The 23,576-nt window shown below is 45.4% G+C and overlaps 1 protein-coding gene across 4 annotated transcripts in view; it reads right to left on the bottom strand.

Annotated features, from left to right (window-relative positions):
• Positions 1 to 913: 913 nt before the first annotated feature.
• Positions 914 to 23,576, bottom strand: part of LOC135906297 (uncharacterized) — a 35,883-nt gene continuing 13,220 nt past the window's right edge. Inside the window, exons 4-18 of one of the 4 annotated variants that reach the window (XR_011514651.1) lie at positions 22,024 to 22,190; positions 19,976 to 20,174; positions 19,835 to 19,891; positions 18,508 to 18,682; positions 17,833 to 17,949; positions 10,215 to 17,759; positions 9,938 to 10,137; positions 6,702 to 6,900; positions 6,426 to 6,624; positions 6,150 to 6,348; positions 2,433 to 2,629; positions 2,156 to 2,355; positions 1,881 to 2,059; positions 1,630 to 1,805; positions 914 to 1,551 (exon numbers count right to left, since the gene is read on the bottom strand). Coding sequence is in view for 1 of the 4 variants with exons in the window: in XM_070539136.1 (XP_070395237.1) it covers positions 6,605 to 6,624; positions 6,702 to 6,900; positions 9,938 to 10,137; positions 10,215 to 10,308 (513 nt within the window). In the remaining 3 variants the exon portion in view is untranslated. Of the gene's footprint in view, positions 1,552 to 1,629; positions 1,806 to 1,880; positions 2,081 to 2,155; positions 2,356 to 2,432; positions 2,630 to 6,149; positions 6,349 to 6,425; positions 6,625 to 6,701; positions 6,901 to 9,937; positions 10,138 to 10,214; positions 17,760 to 17,832; positions 18,683 to 19,834; positions 19,892 to 19,975; positions 20,175 to 22,023; positions 22,191 to 23,576 lie in introns of all 4 variants that reach the window. The other 3 variants (XR_011514652.1, XR_011514650.1, XM_070539136.1) reach the window with 3 other exon arrangements.

Genomic DNA, 23,576 nt, shown 5'->3' with positions numbered 1-23,576 from the left:
GCATTTGATGAGTCAAGGACACCAAAAAAAAACTAGAAACAGCGAGCCCGGTGACCTTTACAACCAGCGAGTCCTAAATATGGACGCAATTATCATGAGCAAATCAGGAAATCTTTGTTGGCGAGAATCACCCTCCCCTTTCCCATTCATTGACATTGTGTCCTTTTGTAGTGGCATGTTAATCTTTTCGAGTCAGTGATGAGCGATGTAGAAGAACCGAGAATGTGTGAAGACCGTTTCTGGCACGAGAAAGGCGCCTGAACAAATCCGCTGAATGCTGAAATGAAGACAGATCAATCCATGGACCAAATCCAAAGAAACCAGCGGTTCTACCAATCCAAAAGCGCATGTGCATAGACGATACTAAACCATCAAACCAGGAACCTTTCAGCAGGAATGAACCGGGAAAAGTGAAGCAACCGTGACGTTGGAAATGCTACCAAAACAAAAAATTCCAAGTGCGCCAGGTAGCAGCGGAGCTCCTGTCATACGTTCTCGATCGAAAAAAGGAGTACAGAGTAGGCCACACACACACACACACACACACACACACACACACACACACACACACACACACACACACACACACACACACACACACACACACACACACACACACACACACACACACACACACACACACACACACACACACACACACACACACACACACACACACACACACACACACACACACACACACACACACACACACACACACACACACACACACACACACACACACACACACACACACACACACACACACACACACACACACACACACACACACACACACACACACACACACACACACACACACACACACACACACACACACACACACACACACACACACACACACACACACACACACACACACACACACACACACACACACACACACACACACACACACACACACACACACACACACACACACACACACACACACACACACACACACACACACACACACACACACACACACACACACACACACACACACACACACACACACACGCTACTATAAAAGTGCACAATGTCAATGAATGTCCATTACTCTCGCCACCAAAAATTTACAGATCGGCTCACGAAAACATTGACATCCCTTATTAAGGACTGTGTGGTGTCCACTTAACCAGACCTTTTTCTTATTGTTCTGCTTCGTATCAACCCGATTCCTAGAAGCGCCGTCCAGTCGCAGAGCAACGTACCCCTCTTCCAAAGCAGAAAGCTTCCTACGCTCAACTTCATAAATACGCCTGTGCAAAGGGCAACAGAACTGCAGGAGCACATCTGATGGACGGTCGCGGGACGGTGACGAAACGCAGTCCTTCAGAGCCTGAAAACGCCGTCCACACAGGGCAGGACACCACCATGACAGACGTGCGACACGTTCACGAGAATGAGGAAGCCTGTTGTATCGAGGACGCGGCAGGACGACCTTGCTGAAGATGGTTGCTCGTGAGGAAAGGCCAGGGACGTTCTTGTAAATGAGCGTGCTGGAACATTTCTCTTGCGCCACAAGCGACAGCCAACACTGGGAACCTGAAACGACACAAGACCTGTTTGTTGGTCATTCGAAAATACGTAGGTACAGTACAGACGTGCGTCCGCGATATTTACCAGAAATAAGTGCAAGGGCGCCAGGCTAAGTCCATTCTGCCAGCAAGACGCCGTCCGCGAGAAAACGTAGAAGCAATAGCAGTCGCTCATGGAACGGCTGATACTGGTGCTCTTTATGAGTGCAGAACGGAGAGTCTGCCAAGTACCCACCGCAGTCGAAAATGGGCGTGCAGCACCTGTAACGACATAGTGCCCATTTGTTAAGCTCTGGAGGACAGTCGTAATACGAGTCCCGTGTAAACGACACTTACCAGTAGTAGTGCAGGGCGAGGAAACCAGTCCACTCTACCAGCAGGACGCCACTGGCAAGGGTATGTAGAAGCAGTAGTGGTCGCTCATGTAACAGGTGACGCTCGTGGCCGAAGTAATCTTTTGTAGCGCTGACCGTAGAGTAGTGCAGGGGCACGCTGGGTAAGCTTGAGGACCGCAGCTGAAAACAGGAACGCAGAACCTGTAGTGGCACAGTGCTTATGTGTTAAACACTGGAGGACAGTACTAATGCGAGTCCTGTGTAAACGACACTTACCAGTAGTAGTGCAGGGCGAGGAGACAAGTCCACTCTACCAGCAGGACGCCACTGGCGAGCCAATGTAGAAGCAGTAGTGGTCGCTCATGTAACAGGTGACGCTCGTGGCCGAAGTAATCTTTTGTAGCGCTGACCGTAGAGTAGTGCAGGGGCACGCTGGGTAAGCTTGAGGACCACAGTTGAAAACGGGAATGCAGAACCTGTAGCGGCAGAGCGCTTATTTGTTAAACACTGGAGGACAGAGTCCTAATATGAGTCCCGCGTAAACGATACTTACCAGCAGTAGTGCAAGGCGAGGAGACAAGTCCAGTCTACCAGCAGGACGCCACTGGCGAGGGAATGTAGAAGCAGTAGTGGTAGCTCCTGGAACAGGTAATGCTCGTGGCCGAAGTAGTCTTTTCAGGCACAGTCCGTACAGTCAATGTGCAGAAGCGTGCTAGATACCCACCGCAATCGAAAACTGGAGTGCAGAACCTGTAACGACACCGTGCTTATTTGTGAAACACTGGAGGAGGTAGGGGACAGAAGTGCCCGTCCCGTATGGCCTAGCGATTTGCACATTGTTCATCGCGTTCCCACCACATCTAATGACAAGAAAAATATCACCGCTTGTTTCCATTAGGAACTAAGAAATCCGACTGTTAGTAAAGCGCGTGAAGCCAAACATCGTTTTATCGACATTAGATTTTCCGGCTCTTCCAACGCTTCCATTTTTGTAAATGAGCATCTGACCCCATCTAACGAGGCTCTTTTCCAAGGCTCGTAATTTGAAGGAATAACTGGATGTTCCTTTGGACGGGCAACTGCGAAACTAAGGCTAGGAAGACTACCAACAGCAAAGTTCTGCCTATTCGTGACGAATTCGACCTAACCAAATTAGACTAGGCATAATTGTTTAACCAATTAACAACAAACATGGCTTCTATATTGAAATCCAATCACTTAAATTCTGAAACGGATTTCATTCCACCATTCATTTTATTGCTAGGAGTCTTCGTATACCCTTCGACGCTATCGATAATTTCCTCCCATCGCTAACTAGTCCGTTTTCACTAATTGCCCGTACTGAACTCTGGTTATCTGACCATGACAAAAATTTGTATTGCATCCCTAACTAAAAAGTGGAATACTGCAACAGATCGGTGAGTAATCATGGTGGTGCTGCCATATATGCTTCTTTAATATTGCTTATCGAAGAAGACATGATCTATCCTTAACGGTTACTAAGTGCGAATCTGGATTGAATTCAGTAACTGCTTTTTTGCTCAAGATAGCAAGAACTTCAAATTTGGCTGCACCGACCGTTCTCCCTCATCGTCAGCAAATGAATTCTGTATAAATCTCGATCATATTTTAAATACTGTATCACTAGAAATCAAAACTTATAATAGGCTGATAAACATTAGTTTACTCGAAACATCACCTATTTGCATTAACTACACTAATTAATTCCATAGCTACGAATATGGTGGCTTAACGTTCCCACACGCGAAGTCTCTTGTGGTACAGGCACACTTATTGACCATGCATTTTCTAACCTGATTCATTCACCAGAGGCAAAAGTTTTGCACATCGACGTCAGTGATCATTACCCCCTGCTTTTACGTTTGAATGCTAATGTGCGACTTCGCCCGCTTTCTCACACTAAAGATGTTCTTGACAAAGATGGCTTCATAACTACTGTTGCCAATTCAAATAGGTCTAAAATGACTAAACGACCCACAGAAAGCCTTTTCCAAATTTTATTTCACTAATGACATACTTCTGAAAGTTTGCCTCGAAAAAGAAATGAAAGAATAATGTGTCATTTTTCCACAATCCATTGCTCTCACTGCAGTTAGCAGATATGCGCAAACGGGATAGCTTATATAGTTAAACTAAAAGGAAACCAATTAACATGAACCTACGTGCCCGATTTAAAAGCTTCTGTAACACTCCTAACTGTACAATAGAATCAGCTAAACGTTTGTATTTCGAGCAATGAATTTACAGGCGGCTAATAACACTAAATAGAAATTCGAGCTTGTCAAATCCTTTTTAAATAGACACACGACTAAACCGGGTATCAAGAATTTTAAAGGATGGAGTAGAGCTCGATTCCCCTGGCGAGGCTTTTAGTAGTTTGTTTCTTTCCTAACAAACCACCTACTCCTGCACAGATCAAGATGAACGGTCTACCTTATTCATTCTTTTTATTTCCTACAACGCCAGAAGAATTAGCTGCTGTTATAAATCACCTGAAAGTGACAAGCCGTGGAATTGATGAGGTCCACCCTGCTAACATTAACTGCGCACGTATGTTCAGACACTGATTTCTTGGTAATTTATTATTCAAAACTGGATTATTTCCTTCTCAACTGAAGCGTGGCAGCTATCCCAGTTTGCAAAAAAGGCGACAGCTCATTATTGCACAACTACACACCTATCTGCATTCTGCCGTTCTTCGGGATAGTTATTGAGAAACTAATTGAAACGCCGCTAACGAAATATCTAAGTTTAATATCGTATCTGCATGCCAGTTCAGTTTTCGCCATGAGTATTCCACAGAGCTGGCACTTATCCATCTTACGGATTAACTAAAATTTATCGACGAGGGATTTCTCGCCGCCTCAGTTTCCATCGATTAACGCAAGCATTTGATTGCATAAATGATAATATCCTATTTTCTAAGCTCGAAACTATTGGCATTTGCGGTCCTGCCTTTTCGCTACTAAAAAGCTACTTATATAACCGTGTTTGTTTCCAGTGCTTATTCTCGACAGGGAACTACTACATTGGTGTGCCCCAGGGCTACATCCTGGGGCCGCTTCTGCTTATAGTTTATATTGATGATTTACCCAAGTGTCTTTCTTCGACAAAATGCATTCTGCACGCTGATGATACCACAATATTCACTTTTCATAACGATGTCATCTCTCGTTTATAAGATAAATGCTGACTTAGAAACCATTCTAAGGCGGTGTAATGTTAACATGTTATCTATTAATGCAACTAAGACTAAATTTGTTGCATTCTCTTGACGTCAGCGAAACAGCTTCCATTCCACCTATCAGTTTTGGTCCCCACTGTCTTCACTGAAGTTCACGTTCATCTTTCCTTAGCATTCTACTTGATTGTAATCTGAAATATGACAACCATATTGCTCACATAAAAAAAATTAAATAGCTTACGGTAGACGCATCTTAAAGCACGCGTTTACTTCACACGTACCATGTTGCTCTCACTGTACCATGCTTTCGTCCACTCATTAATTATGGTATAATATGTCGGGGTATCACCTATAATACTCGTATCGCATCTCTACAGACAGTTCAGAACCGCGCCATCACGCTTTTCTAATGCCTCTTCCTTACTACACGAGAATAACATCTTTACTATTTCTTGGCTCACTAAATACAACCTAGGTATTTCTTCCTAAAGATTTCTAGGTCATGAGCTACCATCGATCACATTTTCACCATCTAAACTGACAATTCATAGTACCACTAGATTCACGTTGAATGACGAGTTTCACCAACAATCCGCACTAACTAGGGTAAACAAATGGTGGAATTCTTCCATATTAGTATGGAACACTTCCTCCCATTATGAAAAGCAAAAGATCTTTACACTAATTCAAAAAGGAACATGCATTTATTATTGACAGACTAATGAGAAAATTTGTTGTAGCCGTTTTCTGTCCGTTCTTTTTTCTTTCGTTTTTGTAGATAAGCTACCGGTAATTTATTCCCATACCATTCTTGCTACCATGAGATAAACTAAACCTTGTTATTTGTAATTAATTCTGTATTTTTGCTTTGTTCATGTTCATTTCGTGTTGCTTGTATACTACATTATATGCTACTGTTGTTTGAGATCTCAACTACCGTAACTTTTATTGTACAGAAGGTCCCGATACAGTCTGACTATGGGACCTCCTCGTGCATACTAAATACTTGTAATGTATCCCAACTTGTAACAATTCTGATTGAGACAGCCGCAGTACGACATTTACCAGTAGTAGTGCAGGGCGATGAGACAGCCAGTCTTCCAACACGGCCGCCACTAACGAGGGAATGTAGAAGCAGTAGTAGTCGCTCCTGGAACAGGTGATGCTCGTGGCCGAAGTAATCTTTTGGAGCGCACACCGTAGAGTAGTGCAGGGGCACGCTGGGTACGCTTGAGGACTGAAGTTTAAAACAGCATTGCAGAACCTGTAACGACACAGTGCGTATTCGTTAAACAGTGGAGGACACAGCCGTAATTGGAGTCCCGTGTAAGCGACACTTACCAGTATAGTGCAGGGCGAGGAGACAAGTCCAGTCTGCCCGAGGGACGCCACCGGCGAGAGAATGTAGAAGCAGTATGAGCCGCTCCTGTAACAGGTGATGCTCGTGGCCGAAGTAATCTTTTGGAGCGCACACCGTAGAGTAGTGCAGGGGCACGCTGGGTACGCTTGAGGACTGAAGTTTAAAACAGGATTGCAGAACCTGTAACGACACAGTGCGTATTTGTTAAACAGTGGAGGACACAGCCGTAATTGGAGTCCCGTGTAAGCGACACTTACCAGTATAGTGCAGGGCGAGGAAACAAGTCCAGTCTGCCCGAGGGACGCCACCGGCGAGAGAATGTAGAAGCAGTATGAGCCGCTCCTGTAACAGGTGATGCTCGTGGCCGAAGTAATCTTTTGGAGCGCAGACCATAGAGTAGTGCAGGGGCACGCTGGATACGCTTTGGGGCCGCGGTTGGAAACAGGATTGCATAACCTGTAACGACACAGTGCGTATTAAACAGTGGAGGACACAGCCGTGATACGATTCCCGTGAGTTTTCACGTGATTCACTGTAAATATTTGTTTCTCTTTTTTTCATAGCCTTGCTATACCCCGTTGACGTAAAATCTCGTCTTACCGCAAATAAACGATCACTCATTCACTTCAATGCTCGTAGCCTGCGTAAGAACATACATGTCACAACTTCATTGTCTCACTTCACCATGTCTTCACTTTCATCTGTGTATCGGAGACCTTGCTTTCTGATTTCGAGAACATGAGCGGCTTTCCATCTTATCAACCCGAGTATTGTCATTGTCCAACTAAGTTATGATGGCGCCGCCATTCTTGTTTCACAAGAGGTCACCTACGCTCGTAGATTTGATCTGGCACTTAACGTGAATCATTGCGAGTCAGTGTGGATAGAAGTCGACCGGTCATTCCTTAACAATAAGCACTTGATCCTTGGTTGCATTTATCGCTCACCGTCATCTTCCCTTAACGATTTCTTGCTTTCTCTTGATGCAGTATTGTCGAAGCTAGCTTTTGAAAATAAAGATGTGATGGTAGGTGATGTTAATATTAACTTACTTGGCACTGAGGCTACCTCGTACACAACTTAGATTGTTTTGCTGGATTCGGTTTTGAATCACTCATTGACTGCCCAACTAGAGTAGCCTCTCGTGGGAGCAGTACGCTAATTGATCACGTGTTATCTAACATATCACCATCGCCTTGCTCCGGGGCTAATACTAACATAACCGATTCAGTTTCCTGTTTTTCTTGCATTTAACAATGAAATACATGAGAGCGATAATAGCTACCTCACTTCCGTATTTAGTGCAGATACCTTTATTGAAGCCATCTATGTCCGATCCCGAAGAAGCACTAAAAAAATTCTGTACTTTATTTTTATTTACCGTTTCGACTAATACACGCACTGTAAAATGTGGGAAAAAGTATAAATATCCGCGCAACCCGTGGATGACGGACGGTCTTCTACAAAGTTTAAGGAAAACATGTACAAGAAAACTAAACGTCAGCCCTTTAATACTGGACTAGCTAGACGCTATAGTAGGTACTGTAAACTACTGAATGTTACTTAAACAGGCGAAAAAAAAAGGTACTACGAAAATAAATTTGATCAGAATAAGGATAACCCCAAAAACCAATGGCAGTTATTGAACTCTTTTCTTAACAAATCATCTGTTAATACCGCTATAACCAAAATAAATTACAATAGTCTCGCTCTTTCTGAGCCCAACGAAATTGCTAATGCTTCTTCGGACTACTATTCTTCTGTTTACACCAATAACATACATGCGCAGTTGCACAATACTTTGAGCCGTACGACACAATCAATTTTGTTACCAGCTACACCAAATGAAGTGTGCTCCACGATTGCCAACTTTAAATATACAGGGCCTGGCTTAGACAATATTTGTGTCAGGCATTTAAAACTGGTTGCGCATTTAGTTTGCGACACGCTCTAATATTATCAACCTTATGTTTAAAGAAGGTGCATTCGCTTCATTTTTAAAGAATGCCAAGATTATTCCTGTTTTTAAAAAAGGCGACAAACACGCAGTTAATTACCGATCAATTGCAATTCTTTCCTGCCTTAGTAAACTCATTGAGAAATTATTTGTTAAACGTCTTGATAACTACTTAGCAAAGTTTAACTGGCCAAAGAACAATAAATTTGGCTTCCGCCCTGGAAGTTCCACGAATCTAGCTGTTCTATCTCCGACTACATAAAAAAATGTATTGGAACTTAGTCAGCTCTGTATTTTTAGACTTCAGTAAAGCTTATGACACGGTTAAACATCAAGTCCTGTTTAATAAACTTGACTTATCTTATGCGCTAACATACCTAAAATATTTACTTCACCGATCATACACAGTGCATGCAGCGAATACTTTCTCAGCAACAAAATGTATTAACCAAGCTGTACCACAGGGATCAGTTCGGGGCCTTTGCTTTTCCTTTTATATATTAATGATCTTCCGGATTCTCTCAACTCAACCAACTAGGTTCATTGCATTACGGCATTGTTTCATGGGGCACCACGTACGCTTGTCACTTATGAATTCAACATATCCAAAATCAGTCAGCACGCATTATCACTTCTAGCTCCAAGCAATCCAATGCCTCTTACTTCGCGCGTATAATATCCTGCCTATTAATAATTTGTTCCCGTTTAACATACTGTCTTACTCCACAAGTTGCTTTATAATAAACTTACGTTTCCGTTCTTTGCAGTTGACCTTTCGCAGATTAAAAATATGACCAGATTTGCGACTAACAACAATTTCTTATTACCCATGGTTCATACCAATCACGGCAAAAAACATCTTCCTTCGCTGCATTCTCTCTTTGGAATGAATTACCATCAACCATAAAATCATGTACTTCTCTGGCAATGTTTAAATTAAAAAATTAAATTGTGGGGTTTTACGCGCCAAAACCACTTTCTGATTATGAGGCACGCCGTAGTGGAAGACTCCGGAAATTTCGACCACCTGGAGTTCTTTAACGTGCACCTAAATCTAAGTACACGGGTATTTTCGCATTTCGCCTCCTTCCAAATGCGGCCGCCGTGGCCGGGATTCGATCCCGCGACCTCGTGCTCAGCAGCCGAACACCATAGCCACTGAGCAACCAAGGCGGGTTACTCTTGCAATGTTTAAAAACCACCTTAAGCATCATTACCTGCGATAACTTGACTACGATCTGGCGGTGTACCTTTGACTTTTATCTCACGTCATTTCTTGTATTACATCCATACTTTCTTTCCGAATTTCGTTTATAACGTGCGTTTTCGTGTTTGATTGTAAATGACATGTCTAATGATGTTATCTGTAGATGTTTATAATAACGCTAATTTACTGACTATTGATATCGCGATATATGCTATTAACCGAGGGTCCTACAACAGTTCTCTCACTTTGGGACCCTCGTCTGTATATTTGTCATATAATTACCTTTTTTGGGGGGGAACCAATAAATCTCGAATCTAAACGACACTTACCATTAGTAGTGCAGGGCGAGGAGACACGTCCAGTCTACCAGCAGGACGCCACTGGCAAGGGAATGTAGAAGCAGTAGTGGTCGCTGCTGGAACAGGTGATGCTCGTAGCCAAAGTAATATTTTGGAGCGCAGACCGTAGTGTAGTGCAGGGTCACGCTGGGTGCGCTTGAGGACCGCAGTTGAAAACAGGATTGTAGAACCTGTAGCGGCACAATGCTTACTTGTTAAACCTTGGAGTACAGAGTATTGATACGAGTCCCGTGTAAACGACACTTACCAGTAGTGGAGATCAGGAGGGAAGCCCAGTAGAAAGACGAAACGAAGATACAATGGAAAATCGAAAATGCCCGACTGGATCGTGCCTGACCCATGTGGTGTAGAGCTGCGAAACGCTAAACTCGCCATGGTTCTTGACGCCACAGAAATTGGTGACTTCCATTTTCACCTTTTTGATGGTGGAATATACTGGCTTAGCTCCTCAGAAAGAAACGATGCATGAAGTGGACTATGTAGTCACAAGGACTGTTCAGAAGGATAGAGCAAGTTAACGTGGAAATCGACGAAGTGGCAATCGGAAGACGATCTCGAAGACAGACGAATTCAGTACCGAGATAAAAATACGGCTGTTCAATGCGAGATGTTTCACGCTTGGAATGGAAAAGCGAGCGTGCTCGGAAGAATCTGAACAATAACTACCATATCGCGCTATGAAGCAATTCGAAAAGACCTACTAGCAAGAAAATTAGGCGTAGTATTTGACGCCTCGTGATTAAGATCAGGAATGTTCTGAATTATTATCTTCAGCCAGGAGGAAATTTGAATGCAGATGTAGCAACATTGTTAAGGAGTTTTGGAAGAAATTCTTGCAATGACAGCAAACGTAAATAAGTTTGCGATGATCAAGTTATGCTTGGATCATAAGAAACCAGGCGGAAGCCGTGAAGGCAGAAGCAAGAAAAAATTCGCCGTGCTGCAATGATTTGCAAAGGGACATCAAACGGTGAAGAAATGAGAATGCAAATGCGCATCAAGGTGCCGTTCTTACGTGATCAAGCCAGACCAGTATTCTAGGAATGAACTGGCACATGGCCGACGGTATGCTGCTATCATATCGATACGAAGACTCGAGTGAAATGCCAACGAAGGGCAACGAAGCCAGGGCAAAAATATTCGGTTGGTTGGAATTTCTAACGTCCTGCACTGTAACAGCTAATATCGGTATTCAATGACGGGAAAAACGGGAATCTTGGGACAACCTTCTCCCAGACGAACGTAATTGATCTATGGAGAAATATACCGAGGAAGATAAAGGACTGAATGCCTCAAGAGCGCATCGACAACAAGAAAATGGAACGTAAGCATCGACACTTATCGGATGCAAGCGCGGTGGTGTATTCAAGTGCAGCATTCATGGTACTGTTATATCAGAGTGGAGACACTGCTGGTCCTGGCAAAGAAAAGTAGCTCTAATGAACACCGTCGTCAGTCTCGCAAATTAGAACTTGCGAGCAACAGTAAAGTATTAGACCACTTGTACAATTGCGCTGCATTGGAGAAAGAAAATGCATAAAGCACCCGTTGAACACAGAAGAAAAAAAAGACTTACTCAGTAGAACAATAGGGATAAGTCAATAGAAGTGAAGATTCGAGCAGGTATAACCAGGAGTGAACGCAGAAAAGATGTCGTAGTGAACAATTTTGTAGAAGAGATCCCAGTTGCTGCAGGCAAAATAGCCGTTACAAAACGCCGGATAATGAAAAGAAAGGAGATGATTCTCGTGTCAGATATACGTCGAAAAGGATCTCAAGACCAGGCACTGAAGTTGACAAGTTCGGCAGTTACTTGAATATTTGGAGAGGAACAACGTGAATCTTTCGTTCCGTGAATAATACATGACAAGTTCTACGGTCCACTAAAAGCAGAAAAAATAAATACCGACGAAACCTGTCTGATTTGGCTAGAACAAAGTGTGTATATTGAAAAATTGCAGAAATTCAGCAAGCAAGCGAATGTGCAGACAGTAGGCGAATACCAGGAATATTAAGATAAAGACCCAATGATACTTCAAGGGCGCTTTCGGTAGGGCCTGTATCACAAGACGAGCAGCATCCGATCACGTGTAAATGGAATAGGTCGTTGACTATTAGTGCGACGCATATATGAACAATCTTCACGGTGGAGTACGCGGTACACTGTCGCGTATACGTGAAAGAAATACGACAGTGCGTTGTGTGGCGAAAATGCAATTCCAGATCGTCGTAAGAGCAAGAACTTCCTCTTGAGGGTGAGTAACTAAGACCACAGTCTGAAATAGCTGGTCTATGTTTCAACGGTGCGCTGGGAGCAACTACAAAAAAAGTAAGGAGACAGCCAAACTGTGTACCAGCTTTCACATTTGCCGTGACAAGAGGTACATTGCGAAACCGTTCGAGGCGCTTCACATCGGTTTTCTGCATTTTCGGTGTTTCTCAGCTCTAACATGAATGTGCTCAGCAACAATGCAAGACTTTCAGGAGAACGAATAAGGTATTCAATGCGGTCACAGCAACATCACGTCGATAACAACTGAACAATTTATGACCTATCACAAAGTAGAAATTTCTTCCACAAAACACCTTGTGGGGGCGGTTTCTGTGAGAGGCTCATCAGTAGTTTTCAAGTCTACTGCGGAAAGCGATCGGTGGATGGGTACTGCATAATGGGGAACTATATACCCGAATATAGGAAGTAGGTGGTATCATTAAAAAACAATCGTTCACACAAATTCACGATGGAATTGGAGAACCTATTCCTCTAACTTCTGCGGGGCCGATGGGCGGAACCAGAAAACTTGGAGGAAACATTGAAGAATAGGAGGGCAACCTTCGACAAAAGTGAAGACTACGTAGAGTTACCAAAGCATTGTGAAAAATGTGGCACTTCGAGTAGACGAAATAAATTACGGGTGAGGAAATGAAATCAGCTAAGAAATATAACCAGGAACGGAAGAAATTCAACGTCGTCTTACTGGGAGAGCGACATACAAAAGCGTTTTGGAAACTGTGTGGCGAAGTTTTCCGAAACATAAACCTAACCTCGAAGGTCTGCATAATAAATACATTCGACAGCAAATTTCATCGAAAGCCCACAAAGTGTGTACTTGCGGAGCCGGCAAGGTGTAGCAACAGGATTAAGACAAGGAGCACAGAGAACAGTAACCATAGCCGTCAGAGGAAAACACTGCTTAATTCAAAAGCAGACGTTCGGAACCTTAAATGCCACAGGGCTTATCCGCCACACGAGAAAACAACCGTAGTACCATTGGAGTGTAAACATGGTACCTGTCAGAAGTAGTGCAGGGAGCTGAACGAATCTGCGTCTCCCAGCTGAAAGCTACCAGCGAGAAAAATGCAGGCGTAACACGGCCGGAAAATAGATGTGTAGAACCGCCCGCTGGATATGCTTGTGAATAGCCGCAATGGAAAGACGGTAAGAACGAAAGAAGGAAAAGTGGAGAAGGAAGGCAGGGAGGTTAACCGGTTTAGCTTAACCGGTTTGCTTCCCTACACATGGGAGCGGGATGGAGGGGATGAAAGATGGGGAGAAGAGATAGACAGCACATAACACGGCACACACATACTTAGTCTGTCACTCTTGCGCGGTACGGGACATCATTGTCACAGCCGCTTGTCCAAGCCGGTCTCCTTCATAAACCGAAGTAATCCCTTTGTCACCTTCAGCTGCGATGTCTTCTGTCGGCAATATGTGAAAATAGTTGCAATGACAATAGTCTATTCTCAAGGTGCGCTAGAACGGACGCCAGGGACTGTCTCTGAATAATATATTCAGGACGGTCGCACAGAATGTGTTCCAGCGTCCCCTCGCAAAGACAGAGGCATAGCAGAGAGCGTTGTCGGCCATTCTAATCCGAAACGAATAAGATTTCGTGAAGGCCACCCCCAGCCATAAGCGATAAAGCAGGGTGGCCTCACTTCGGCGGAGCCCAGTTGACATACAGAGATGCATCAAAGAGGGCAGGTCGTGTTGACCATTGCGCCGGTTGGTTTGGCTGCTTGGTGTGCACCATAGAGAGCGTGATCTCGGTGCAAGCACTCGAAGTCTGCTGGCTGCGTCGGACCGTGAAAGTGGTGTGGCCTATTCCTGTGTGTCTTCAAGAGCTGTCCGAGCGGCTTTATCGGCGTCTTCATTTCCTATGACGCCGCAGTGACTTGGCAGCCACTGAAACGTCACGTGTTGTCCTTTCTCATGTGATGTATGGAGTAGACATCTAATATCGAGCATGAGCTGTTCGAATGACCCGCGACGCAGGGCTGATAGCACAGATTGTATGGCTGCCTTTGAGTCGCTGAAAATTGACCATTGTGGAGATGGTTCCCTATTGACGAAACAAAATGCAGCGCGAAAAGCAGTTAGTTCCGCAGATGATGTTGGGTTGTCAGTCCTAAAGCTGATGGTAATACCTCTTGCTGGGACGACCACAGCACCAGAAGAACATTGGATGTGTGTGGAACCATCAGCATAAATGTGTACTGTCCGCGTACCTCGTGCAGAAGAAGCAGAGACAGTTGTTTCAGCACAGGCAACGACAGCTCAGACTTTTTCCCGATTCCTGGTACGGTGAGATGGACTGTGGGGCTGACAAGACACCAAGGGTGTATCGATGGTTTAGATGCAGCGGTGAAGCCCGAGGGAAGTTTGTCTTTGTACTTGACGATAGTTTTAGAGAAGGATGATTGGTGCCTGTCTGAAGCTAGTTTTGCAAGGTGGTGATAGGGGGCACGTGCAAAATGTCTGATGTACGTTCTCAGGGCTTCCACCGTGATGCGAGTTACCATTGGATGGTCCCGAGCAATCGCAATAGCCTCTGTTGACGTGCATCTGGGCAAACCAAGGCAAACTGAGTGCTTGATCTTGTGCTGCCTGCAGAACACGAATAAGTCTTGCAGGTGTTATTCACTACAGGTATAGACAATATCTTAAAAACCGAGAAAGAGCTCTGTAGAGTTTCATCATTGCGTCAACTGACATTCCCCACGTCTTTCCGTCAAGTAGTTAAACTGGGAAGTTGCTGTCAGGCGCCGTTTCAATGTAAGCCACGTGCGGGCTCCAACAGAGGTCGCGGTCGATAATTATGCCATGACATCTGGGCTCCGACATAGGAAATGGTCCGCCCATTGATTGAGATGACATAAGGCGTCATTGGTTTGGGAGTAAATGCCACTACGGCGCATTTTTCTGGTGATATGCTGAGACCTTGTTCACACAAGTAGCTCGCTGTCAAAGTAGCCGCTCTTTGAAGCCGTGTACGTATCTGAGGACGTGTGACTGCCAAAGTCCAGACACAGATATCTGCGTGTATTGAAATGTTGGTGGTAGTTGGCAAGTATTAAGCAAGCCCAATAAGAGCGAGGTTGAATAGCGTTGGGCTGAGAGCACCGCCTTGAGGAACGCCCCTGCTGGTATAGCGTCGAGACGTTGGGCCATCGTCAGTTAACACATGATCTTGCAGATAAGTAACTTGCAATCCACAAAAATACTCGACCAACTAGGCCAACCGTCACAAGAGCGTCGAGCATGGCCTGATGTAATACGTTATCGTATGCCCCTTGCACATCTAAAAATAAAGTTGCAGATAAACGTTTTCGGGACCTTTCGTGCTGGACATATGAAACGAGATCAACTACATTGCCGATGGAAGAGCGGTCACGTCGCAAACCAGCTATAGAATTCGGATAAATCTTGTATTCAAGGTACCATTCCAGGCGGTCAAGGATCATCCGTTCCATTATCTTTCCTACACAGCTGGCCAACGCTATTGGGCGGTAAGAGGTGAGCTCTAGCGGGGATTTGCCCTGCTTCAAGATTGGCACCAGGCGGCTGACTTTCCATTCGTCAGGAACATTTCCCTCTTGCCATGAGATGTAAAGACTCAATGCTATGCGTGCGGATTCTCCGAGATAGCACAAGGCTCGGTAGGATATACCATCTGGACCCGGAGATGATGAGCGCCTGCAGTGAGCTAGTGCCGCCTCGGGCTCCTCCATTGTAAAAGGAAGGTCCATGCGGCAATCACGGGAATGGGGGACGTCATCTCGGGCTGCAGGATCTGGACGTGCCGCTTGGTCTGCCATCTGCGCACAAAAGTCTTCTGCGACATCGATGTCTTGCCGCCCTTGGTAAAGTGCGAGCGCCTTGAATGGAAAACGCTGTTACGGAAGGCAACGCAGACCTTGCACCGTTTTCCAAATGTGAGACAGTGGCTTGCGGGGGTCGAGTGTCTGGCAAAACGTTGCCCAACATTCCGACGCTAATCTATCCATTCGACGCTGAATCTTCTTTTGAATCCTCCTGGCTGCCCTAAGGTTATGGATTGATTTTGTACGCCGATATCGACGTTCCACGCGGCGACGAAGTGCTCGAAGTCGCTCTAATTCTATGTCTAAGTCGTTTCGCATGTAACAGATCGTCAGCATGCGAGTGGCGCTTTGCATCGTATTTTTAATTGTTTGCTCTAACCCAGAGGGTAGGCCCTCGCGGCAGGCATCTTCCATATCAGATTTGAAGCTGGCCCATTGAATTGTCCGAATGGTATTCCGTGGGCCAGATCTAGACGACAAGCCTTTGATGTTCAGATAGGTGGGAATGTGGTCACTCCCATGTGTCTCAATATCTGGAAACCACTTCATACATCTGGCTAGAGAGAGATGAAAGCAAGGTCGAGGCAGCTGCCGTATGTCACGCCTCGAAGAAAGATGGGGTTACCATCGTTCAAGAGAGTAAGGCCATAGTTGTAGGCGATGCTTGCTAATCTTAGTCCTCTTGCATTTGTCTTTCTACTTCCCCATGCTGGATGGTGTGCATTGAAATCTCCTATGATGATCCATGGGGCGGGACAAACACTCGAGATATCCGCTAATCTTAGTATCGAAATTGCTGGAAGGCGATATATACACGCCTATGAGAGTAAACAAGAGTTTTTTTTAAATGTGATGCATATATAGATCGTCGTCGTGGGGCGCAATTGGTTGCAAAACAAGCGAGTTCACGACGAAAAAAACGATAATTTTGCTGCATGCACAATTTGTTGATGACATGATACATTCGTATCCTGACAGTCTGATTGGTTTCTACAAGTTGGGCTCACAAATGACGATGAGTAGAAACATTGGTGTACACATACTGAAGGAAATCTGAAATTCGTGATTTCAGCCCTCTGGCGTTCCACTAGATGATGGACGCTGCCTTGGTTTCTTTTCGGAAGGATGGGGTATGGGTAGCCATCTTTCTAGTTGAGGGATCAAGCACTGGGCTTAAGGCGTCCAGCACTTTAATTGCGCTTCGAGCAGACGGTGTCCCCATGTCCACTAAAATCATTCGGATGGCCTCCATGAGGGAACGTAGCACCGAGATGACTTGACGATCTGTCTTAGGTGACTCATCAATGGCCAGAGAACGCTCCGGTGGGGCCGCGGCCTTCTGAGGTTCCTTAGCAGGGGAGCGGCTCGGTAGCGTAGGCCATTCATCTAAAGAATTGAAGAGTCTTATCTGATTCCCTCGTGGAAGTGTTGGGCCCTTTCGCGGCGCGACTAAGTGGTACCGTAGTGGAGCGGGTAATATCGCTTCGCGCATGCGCCTTGTTTGAAGACGTACGATGGTGTCGACGTCGACGTCGGACTACTTCGGCTGCCTCCCTGTGAGCCGTATTGTCTCTGGCCATTTGCTTCAGAACCGCGCGCTCCCTCTTGATGCGGGGACAGTCTTTCGACGAGGCTGCGTAAGGGCCGCTACAGTTGGCGCACTTCTGAAGCAGACCGTAGGAACCTGAAATCGGGCAGTGCTTGTTAAACACTCGACAGCACAGCCATACTGCGATTTTAGTGTTCATGGTACTTGCCTGGAGTAGTGCCGGACGAGGAACGAAGTCCAGTCCACCAGGAACACTTCCCCACCGAGGGAATGCAAAAGAGTTAAGATGGTCGGTGACGGCACGAGCGGTGATCAAGGTCATCATCTGCGACGCAAGGAGGAAAGTAAACAACCAGAAAAGAACAGCGGGAACCGCAAAGAAATGGACCACTCACCATAGCTGCTGCACGGCCGGGCTCTGCTCCAGACCGTTGGCGACGTAAGGTCGCCGCAATAGCTAATAGCTGGCGAGGCAATTTCCGAATGGCGTTTGCTTCCTTGATTCCACATTTCGCTCGATAGCACTGACGCGCCCGGGCTACCTTGTCACGAAATGGTGGGGTCGGGTCGCAAGGCCATTCGGAAGGGTCCATGTCCCTGACGCACTCGTAGAGGACGGCTATCAGCTGTAGCCTGCGCAGTATGAGCTAAGCCGTTAAAACCTGAAGCTATACGCCGCCACCCCGCAATACGTGGCCCGTCCTCTTCGATTCCGGCACGGAGAAGACCCATGTGGCCGCAAGCCAGGCCCACGAAACCTCGGGCTTATAGCTAAGCAATTTTGTAATGTAGTTATACATTACAAAACTACAAAACAGTTAACTTCCCTATGGCGTGCGCCACCCTCGCCAGCTAGGCCATCTACAATATGCACAAAGACCACCTGATGAGCGTTTAGGGCGCTCGATGCGAAGCTCGCAGAGACGACGCTCGCTGTGACGAGGGGTTGCTGCGCAGGTCCTGGGGTTAGTGGCCACACTCAGACTTGGATGTCCAGTTGCCGGCCGATGTGCGAACGGCCACAGCCGTAGAAGGAAGGTTGCTCAGAAGCATCTGATCTGGAACGTAGGCAAGAAAATACTTTGAATTTTGAGGAGAAACCAGTGCTGCCAAATTGTGACGTAATTTTGCCACATACGTGGGTGAAATTTTTCCACACGCCAGGACCAAATTTATTTATAGAACCATCTATACGCTGTGAGGAAGTGACTTGCTGAGAACCTCTGGCCAAATTCACTGCAGCTGACTGAACTAAAACCCATTCGACAAAGAAACGCGAAACAAGCACGATGGAGACCAAGATATGTGCGTCTGAGTGCCCGGCAGTAAAAAAAGAAAGCGGGGGGGGGGGTTCGGAACTAGGTACAGCGCCTTGATAAAATGCCTTTCACACCTCGGACATCGAGTTCTAGCGGCAGCTGTTCACGCGTCCAAGTAATATGTAATATCAATCAAGAAAACTACCTGTAAATAAGAAGCTACACTTCCCGCTCCTCATCGGCATGTTTCAAGCGTCATACTTGGCTTAGGAAACAAAAATTACGCGATGTTCAGCGTGTTATTCATGGCCACGTTTTGTCTGAACACATGATGACCCAAAACGTATGAAAATGGTGGTCATAACCCCGTAGTAGACAATTCAGCGCCTTAACGAAAGATCTAACCCAGTTTGCTGAAACCGCTTCCAAAATTTAGTCTTACTCGCACTGGAGACAATAGAAAGTGGCCGAGCACGCTTGTCAATGCGTGTCATTGCAACTTGCAGTCAGCTGGAGAAAGCGCAACCGAAGCTGGCCACCCGTAAGATGACATTCAGAAATGTCGCAAAATAGCGTCCGTGTAATAATGCAGGCATGTCGCATTGACTTCAGTTGTCTGCTAAGGTAAACACCTATTGTACACATTTGTACACTGCATTTTTTTAAGCTTGTAGCGCAGCTCAGAAAGAGCAAAAAGGGAGGTGGAAGGGGTAATGAAAGCGAACGGAGAACAGAGTGAACGTTCCCTTTCATTACCCCTTCCAACTTCCTTTATGCCCTTTCTGAGCTGCGCTACAAGCCTAAAAAAGTAATGACATACCAACTCACCCAAACTGTCACGCTTTCGTAAACTGCAGCACATTAAAGCGAAAAAGGACTTCTGACGTCAATGCCAGAATAATACTTCCCCCCAGATCTCGGACATTGTCTACAGTATGTAAAATTTCCCACCTTTTGGCAAAACTGCCTCGGACGTTCTCCTCGCTCACAGCCATCCAAAACTGTCATCTGCAAAACGAGAACAGCAGCGGGCTTATTGGTGACCACTCGAGGAGAGAGCCAAAGTACGAGACGTCAGTACGCGATACGGACCAGTAGTGGCGGGCGAGGAGCAAGGTTCCGACTGCCAGCAGGACGCCATGGGTGTGGGAATGTAATTTAACAAGCACGGTGGGTCTGAGTACGAGTGATTCTCTAAGCCATCTCCCGAAGGGGACGTTGGGAGGATGACAAACGGGGAGCAGCCCACTGGAAAACTTATGGGCTTCAATCGAACGCAGACGTCGGGATCCTGAAAAGACAGTTTCCGTACTGAGCATTTCCACTAGAACATACCAAAGCGTTTTGCACAAAAAAAAGGATTGCTCGGTTTCTTCAAAAAGCATGAAAGTGGCGTCGCGACAACAGTGGAGCTTTCAACGAGACAAGTTAACTGAGCTACCGATGATGCAAAGAAAGGAAGCAATAATAAAATATTGAACGGTACCTGGAATGCAGTATGAATATTTCTGGACCTAAGATGACCTTTGGTAAAGTCAAATACTAAGCATTTCTCAGAGTTTTGTTACAGAATTAGTGGGTGGGGGCTTAACTTAATTAGAAACTATCTCCAAAATTGTAGCAATGGGTTTCACGGGTGCATTTATCTCCAAGCTAATGTCAATGGCTAAAGGTGTATCACAAGGGTATTTTAGGGCAGCTTTTATTTGTGCTTTATAAGCAAATAATACCGCTACCATTTCACCAACAGGGAAGAAAAGGTTTTGTACGCGGATGACATGAATTCTTTCGTCTAGTGCTGACTTAACAGATAAAGTCAAACCGGTGGTTAAGGGAGTTGTCGAAGTTGCCAGATCTGAACGAGCTTCAATTGAATTGGAGCACATAAAGCAAAGCAACGTGACCTTTTTTTTTAAGGTTTCGAAGCATGGGAGTAAACCCTTAATGTCTAGCGGCACTGATAATATAGAGCGTACAAAAAGTATAATATTGGATTCTTTTCATGACTACCTTGAAATGACCACGTTGGCAATCTAGACGTGAAGCGATATGGTAGAATAGGTGCTTTAGGAAGGACGAGACCAAATGCCACTTAAATGCAGGTCAAGCCCATCTTTGATAACATCACAGATGCAGTACGTATTGTCATGTGGGGCACAACTATTACTGAAATTAAAAGGCGAACGACGAAATAAAGCATTTCCTTTCGCTTTGAACTTGCCGAAGAACAGGCTACTAGGTATTCCCGAGATGGTAACAAATTGCCATTCGCAATCCAGCCACACACGTGCATACTGGCGACATATTAATACTGAGGTTAAGAGATCTACAAAAAACTTCAAAAACCAAGGACAAATTACGGCAGACGGCCTTGACTTCTTGAACCCCGCTGTCTGGAATGGTTGTAATATTGAAACTGAAATTCAACAAGCAAAGTTCTAGATACATTTCAGCAAGCTACCAATCCTTATTTTTTCCCCTACGCTTAGGTATTACAAAGTTTTTTTTTTTTCTTTTTAGATGCCAGGTTTTCCTGGGCTATCCAAGTTTACGCAACAAACGGTTAGTAGGGTTTTCCTCGCCTAATAAAGTTTTGTATTGCCTTACAATTGTTAGAGACTTGTTCTTTCATGTTTACTCGCTAACGATGCATACTTTCTTTGTACTCTTTTTGCTAATTCCCTGTATCCTCCCCTCACGCAATACTCCTTCGGGAGCCTGTGAGGTAACTGAATCAATAAGTAATTGCTGACAGAACGTTAAGCTTTGTTTAGTCATGTGATGAATTATAATTACTACACAGTAAATGCATTTCATGCTTGTTTGTGAAATGGTAGTCCAGATAAGTGAATTTTGACGAAGTGCATAAAAATTTACATTTCTTTTTATTTTAGTGAGAATGATATGTTAGCGCTTTCGCTGGAATGCAAAATATTGAGGACAGGGACTTAGCTACCGACAAGCACTTGTATTCCCTGGTTTTCCTCATTCTATTTCCTTCGTCGTACATGTTTAAGCTATCAAACAACTTGATTTAACGAAAGGGAAGGTGAATCTGAAACGAAGTGAAGCAATAAGGCTCATTTTTCGACCACTCGTGGACACAGCCGTACTACGAGTGGCCTGTGCATGGTACTTGCCCGTAGCAAAGCAGGGTGACGAGCACTCTCGTCTGCCGGCGAGACCGCACCGGCGAAGTGGAACGGTCGGTCAGGGTACGAGCGGTGCTCTAGGCCATCTCCTGAGGGGGGCGATAGGAGGATGGCAAACGTGGAGCAGCACGCTGGATATCCATCTTACACGTGGGCTGCAATCGAAAGCACATGTCTAGATTATGGAACAATAAGGCATGGATGTAGTAAGGCTAAGTGCTGGGGGAGTTGGTGCATACCGAACAAGGAATTCAATCAGTTAAACAGGCGCATATACAGCAAAGAGCATAGGACGGTGCTGGTTTTACTATCAAGCGGCTCAATCAGCATCGTGCTGTGCACGTATTTGCACTGTGTATGCATTTTGATGGCTGGTTTAGTTGCTTGTTCAATAAGGCATGGACATGGCATTGCTACCAGCGCTCACATCGTAATTGACAAGTTTTACGTTCTGCAGCTAACGTTCGCGCCGGATCTGCCAGCGCGCGTGGAACAAGCGGTGCGGTTCGATGCGACTTTGGCTGCGCAGGAGCACATCGCCACGTGCTGCTCCCTGCTACACCTTTTGTCGGATCAAGTGGTAAGACTGAACGGTTACACGTGTGGACCGCTCTGGACATATCGACATAGCACAACCATACCTCAGAATTTGAAAACTTCGCACCGTTATCGCCGTGGTGACCGGGCATGGCAGAGCTACCTGCACTCTGGTCTCAAGTTAACCCCCTCGCCTACAATGTGCAGGTGGGTAAACGTTGTGGTACGTGTGTTAGCGCGAGCAATACCTTGTTTTAGCGCCGACTTCCCACGACCATTCGTTGTGATCGACACGGTTCTGTACTTCAGATTATTTATGCGAGGGTACAATGAAACAAATCCAGGACTAGACCTTAAGCACATCGCTAAGGAAACCGAGGAAACCGCCTTCGATATTGAGGACATTAAGGAAAAGAGACTGGTTGAATAGAAATTCGTTAATGATTGTGCAAAAAAATTTAACGCTTGCGAAATCTAGGTTATTTGTATGAATGAAATGACTGAAACAAAATATTACACCATTTAGAAAGTGTCAGTAGGTTGTCAAATTACATCGTTTATGGCACATGGCGTCTATGGCAAACGAGTACGCAAGTAGAAAATACCGTTGCTACGGGGTTTATTGACAGCGGGAAGCCAAGTTACGTGGAATCGTACAATGAGCAGCCGAGCCATTCCCTATAGACACAAGCGTGAATTGCAGCGCCGAACCTTCCATCATCTCGGCAGTTAAGAGGCAAGAGTGACACACGAGCTCTCTTCGGCTTATACAATCGAGACATGCTCGGTCCGGAAGCGGTCACTATTGAAAGCTTGAAGTAGTAAAGGCAAGGCGCAAAAGACCAGGACATAGGGAGAACACAAACGACAGGACCGGCGCCGGTCCTGTCGTTTGTGTTCTCCCTATGTCCTGGTCTTTTGCGCCTTGCCTTTACTACTTCAAGCATGGACCAACTAGCCCAAGCAAGAGTTTTAATTGAAAGCTTCCACGGTTAATACAAAGT

The sequence above is a fragment of the Dermacentor albipictus genome, chromosome 5 (assembly GCF_038994185.2).
Source record: "Dermacentor albipictus isolate Rhodes 1998 colony chromosome 5, USDA_Dalb.pri_finalv2, whole genome shotgun sequence".
In the NCBI taxonomy this organism is placed as follows: Eukaryota; Metazoa; Arthropoda; class Arachnida; order Ixodida; family Ixodidae; genus Dermacentor; species Dermacentor albipictus.
This window is presented reverse-complemented; position numbering and strand designations above follow the sequence as displayed.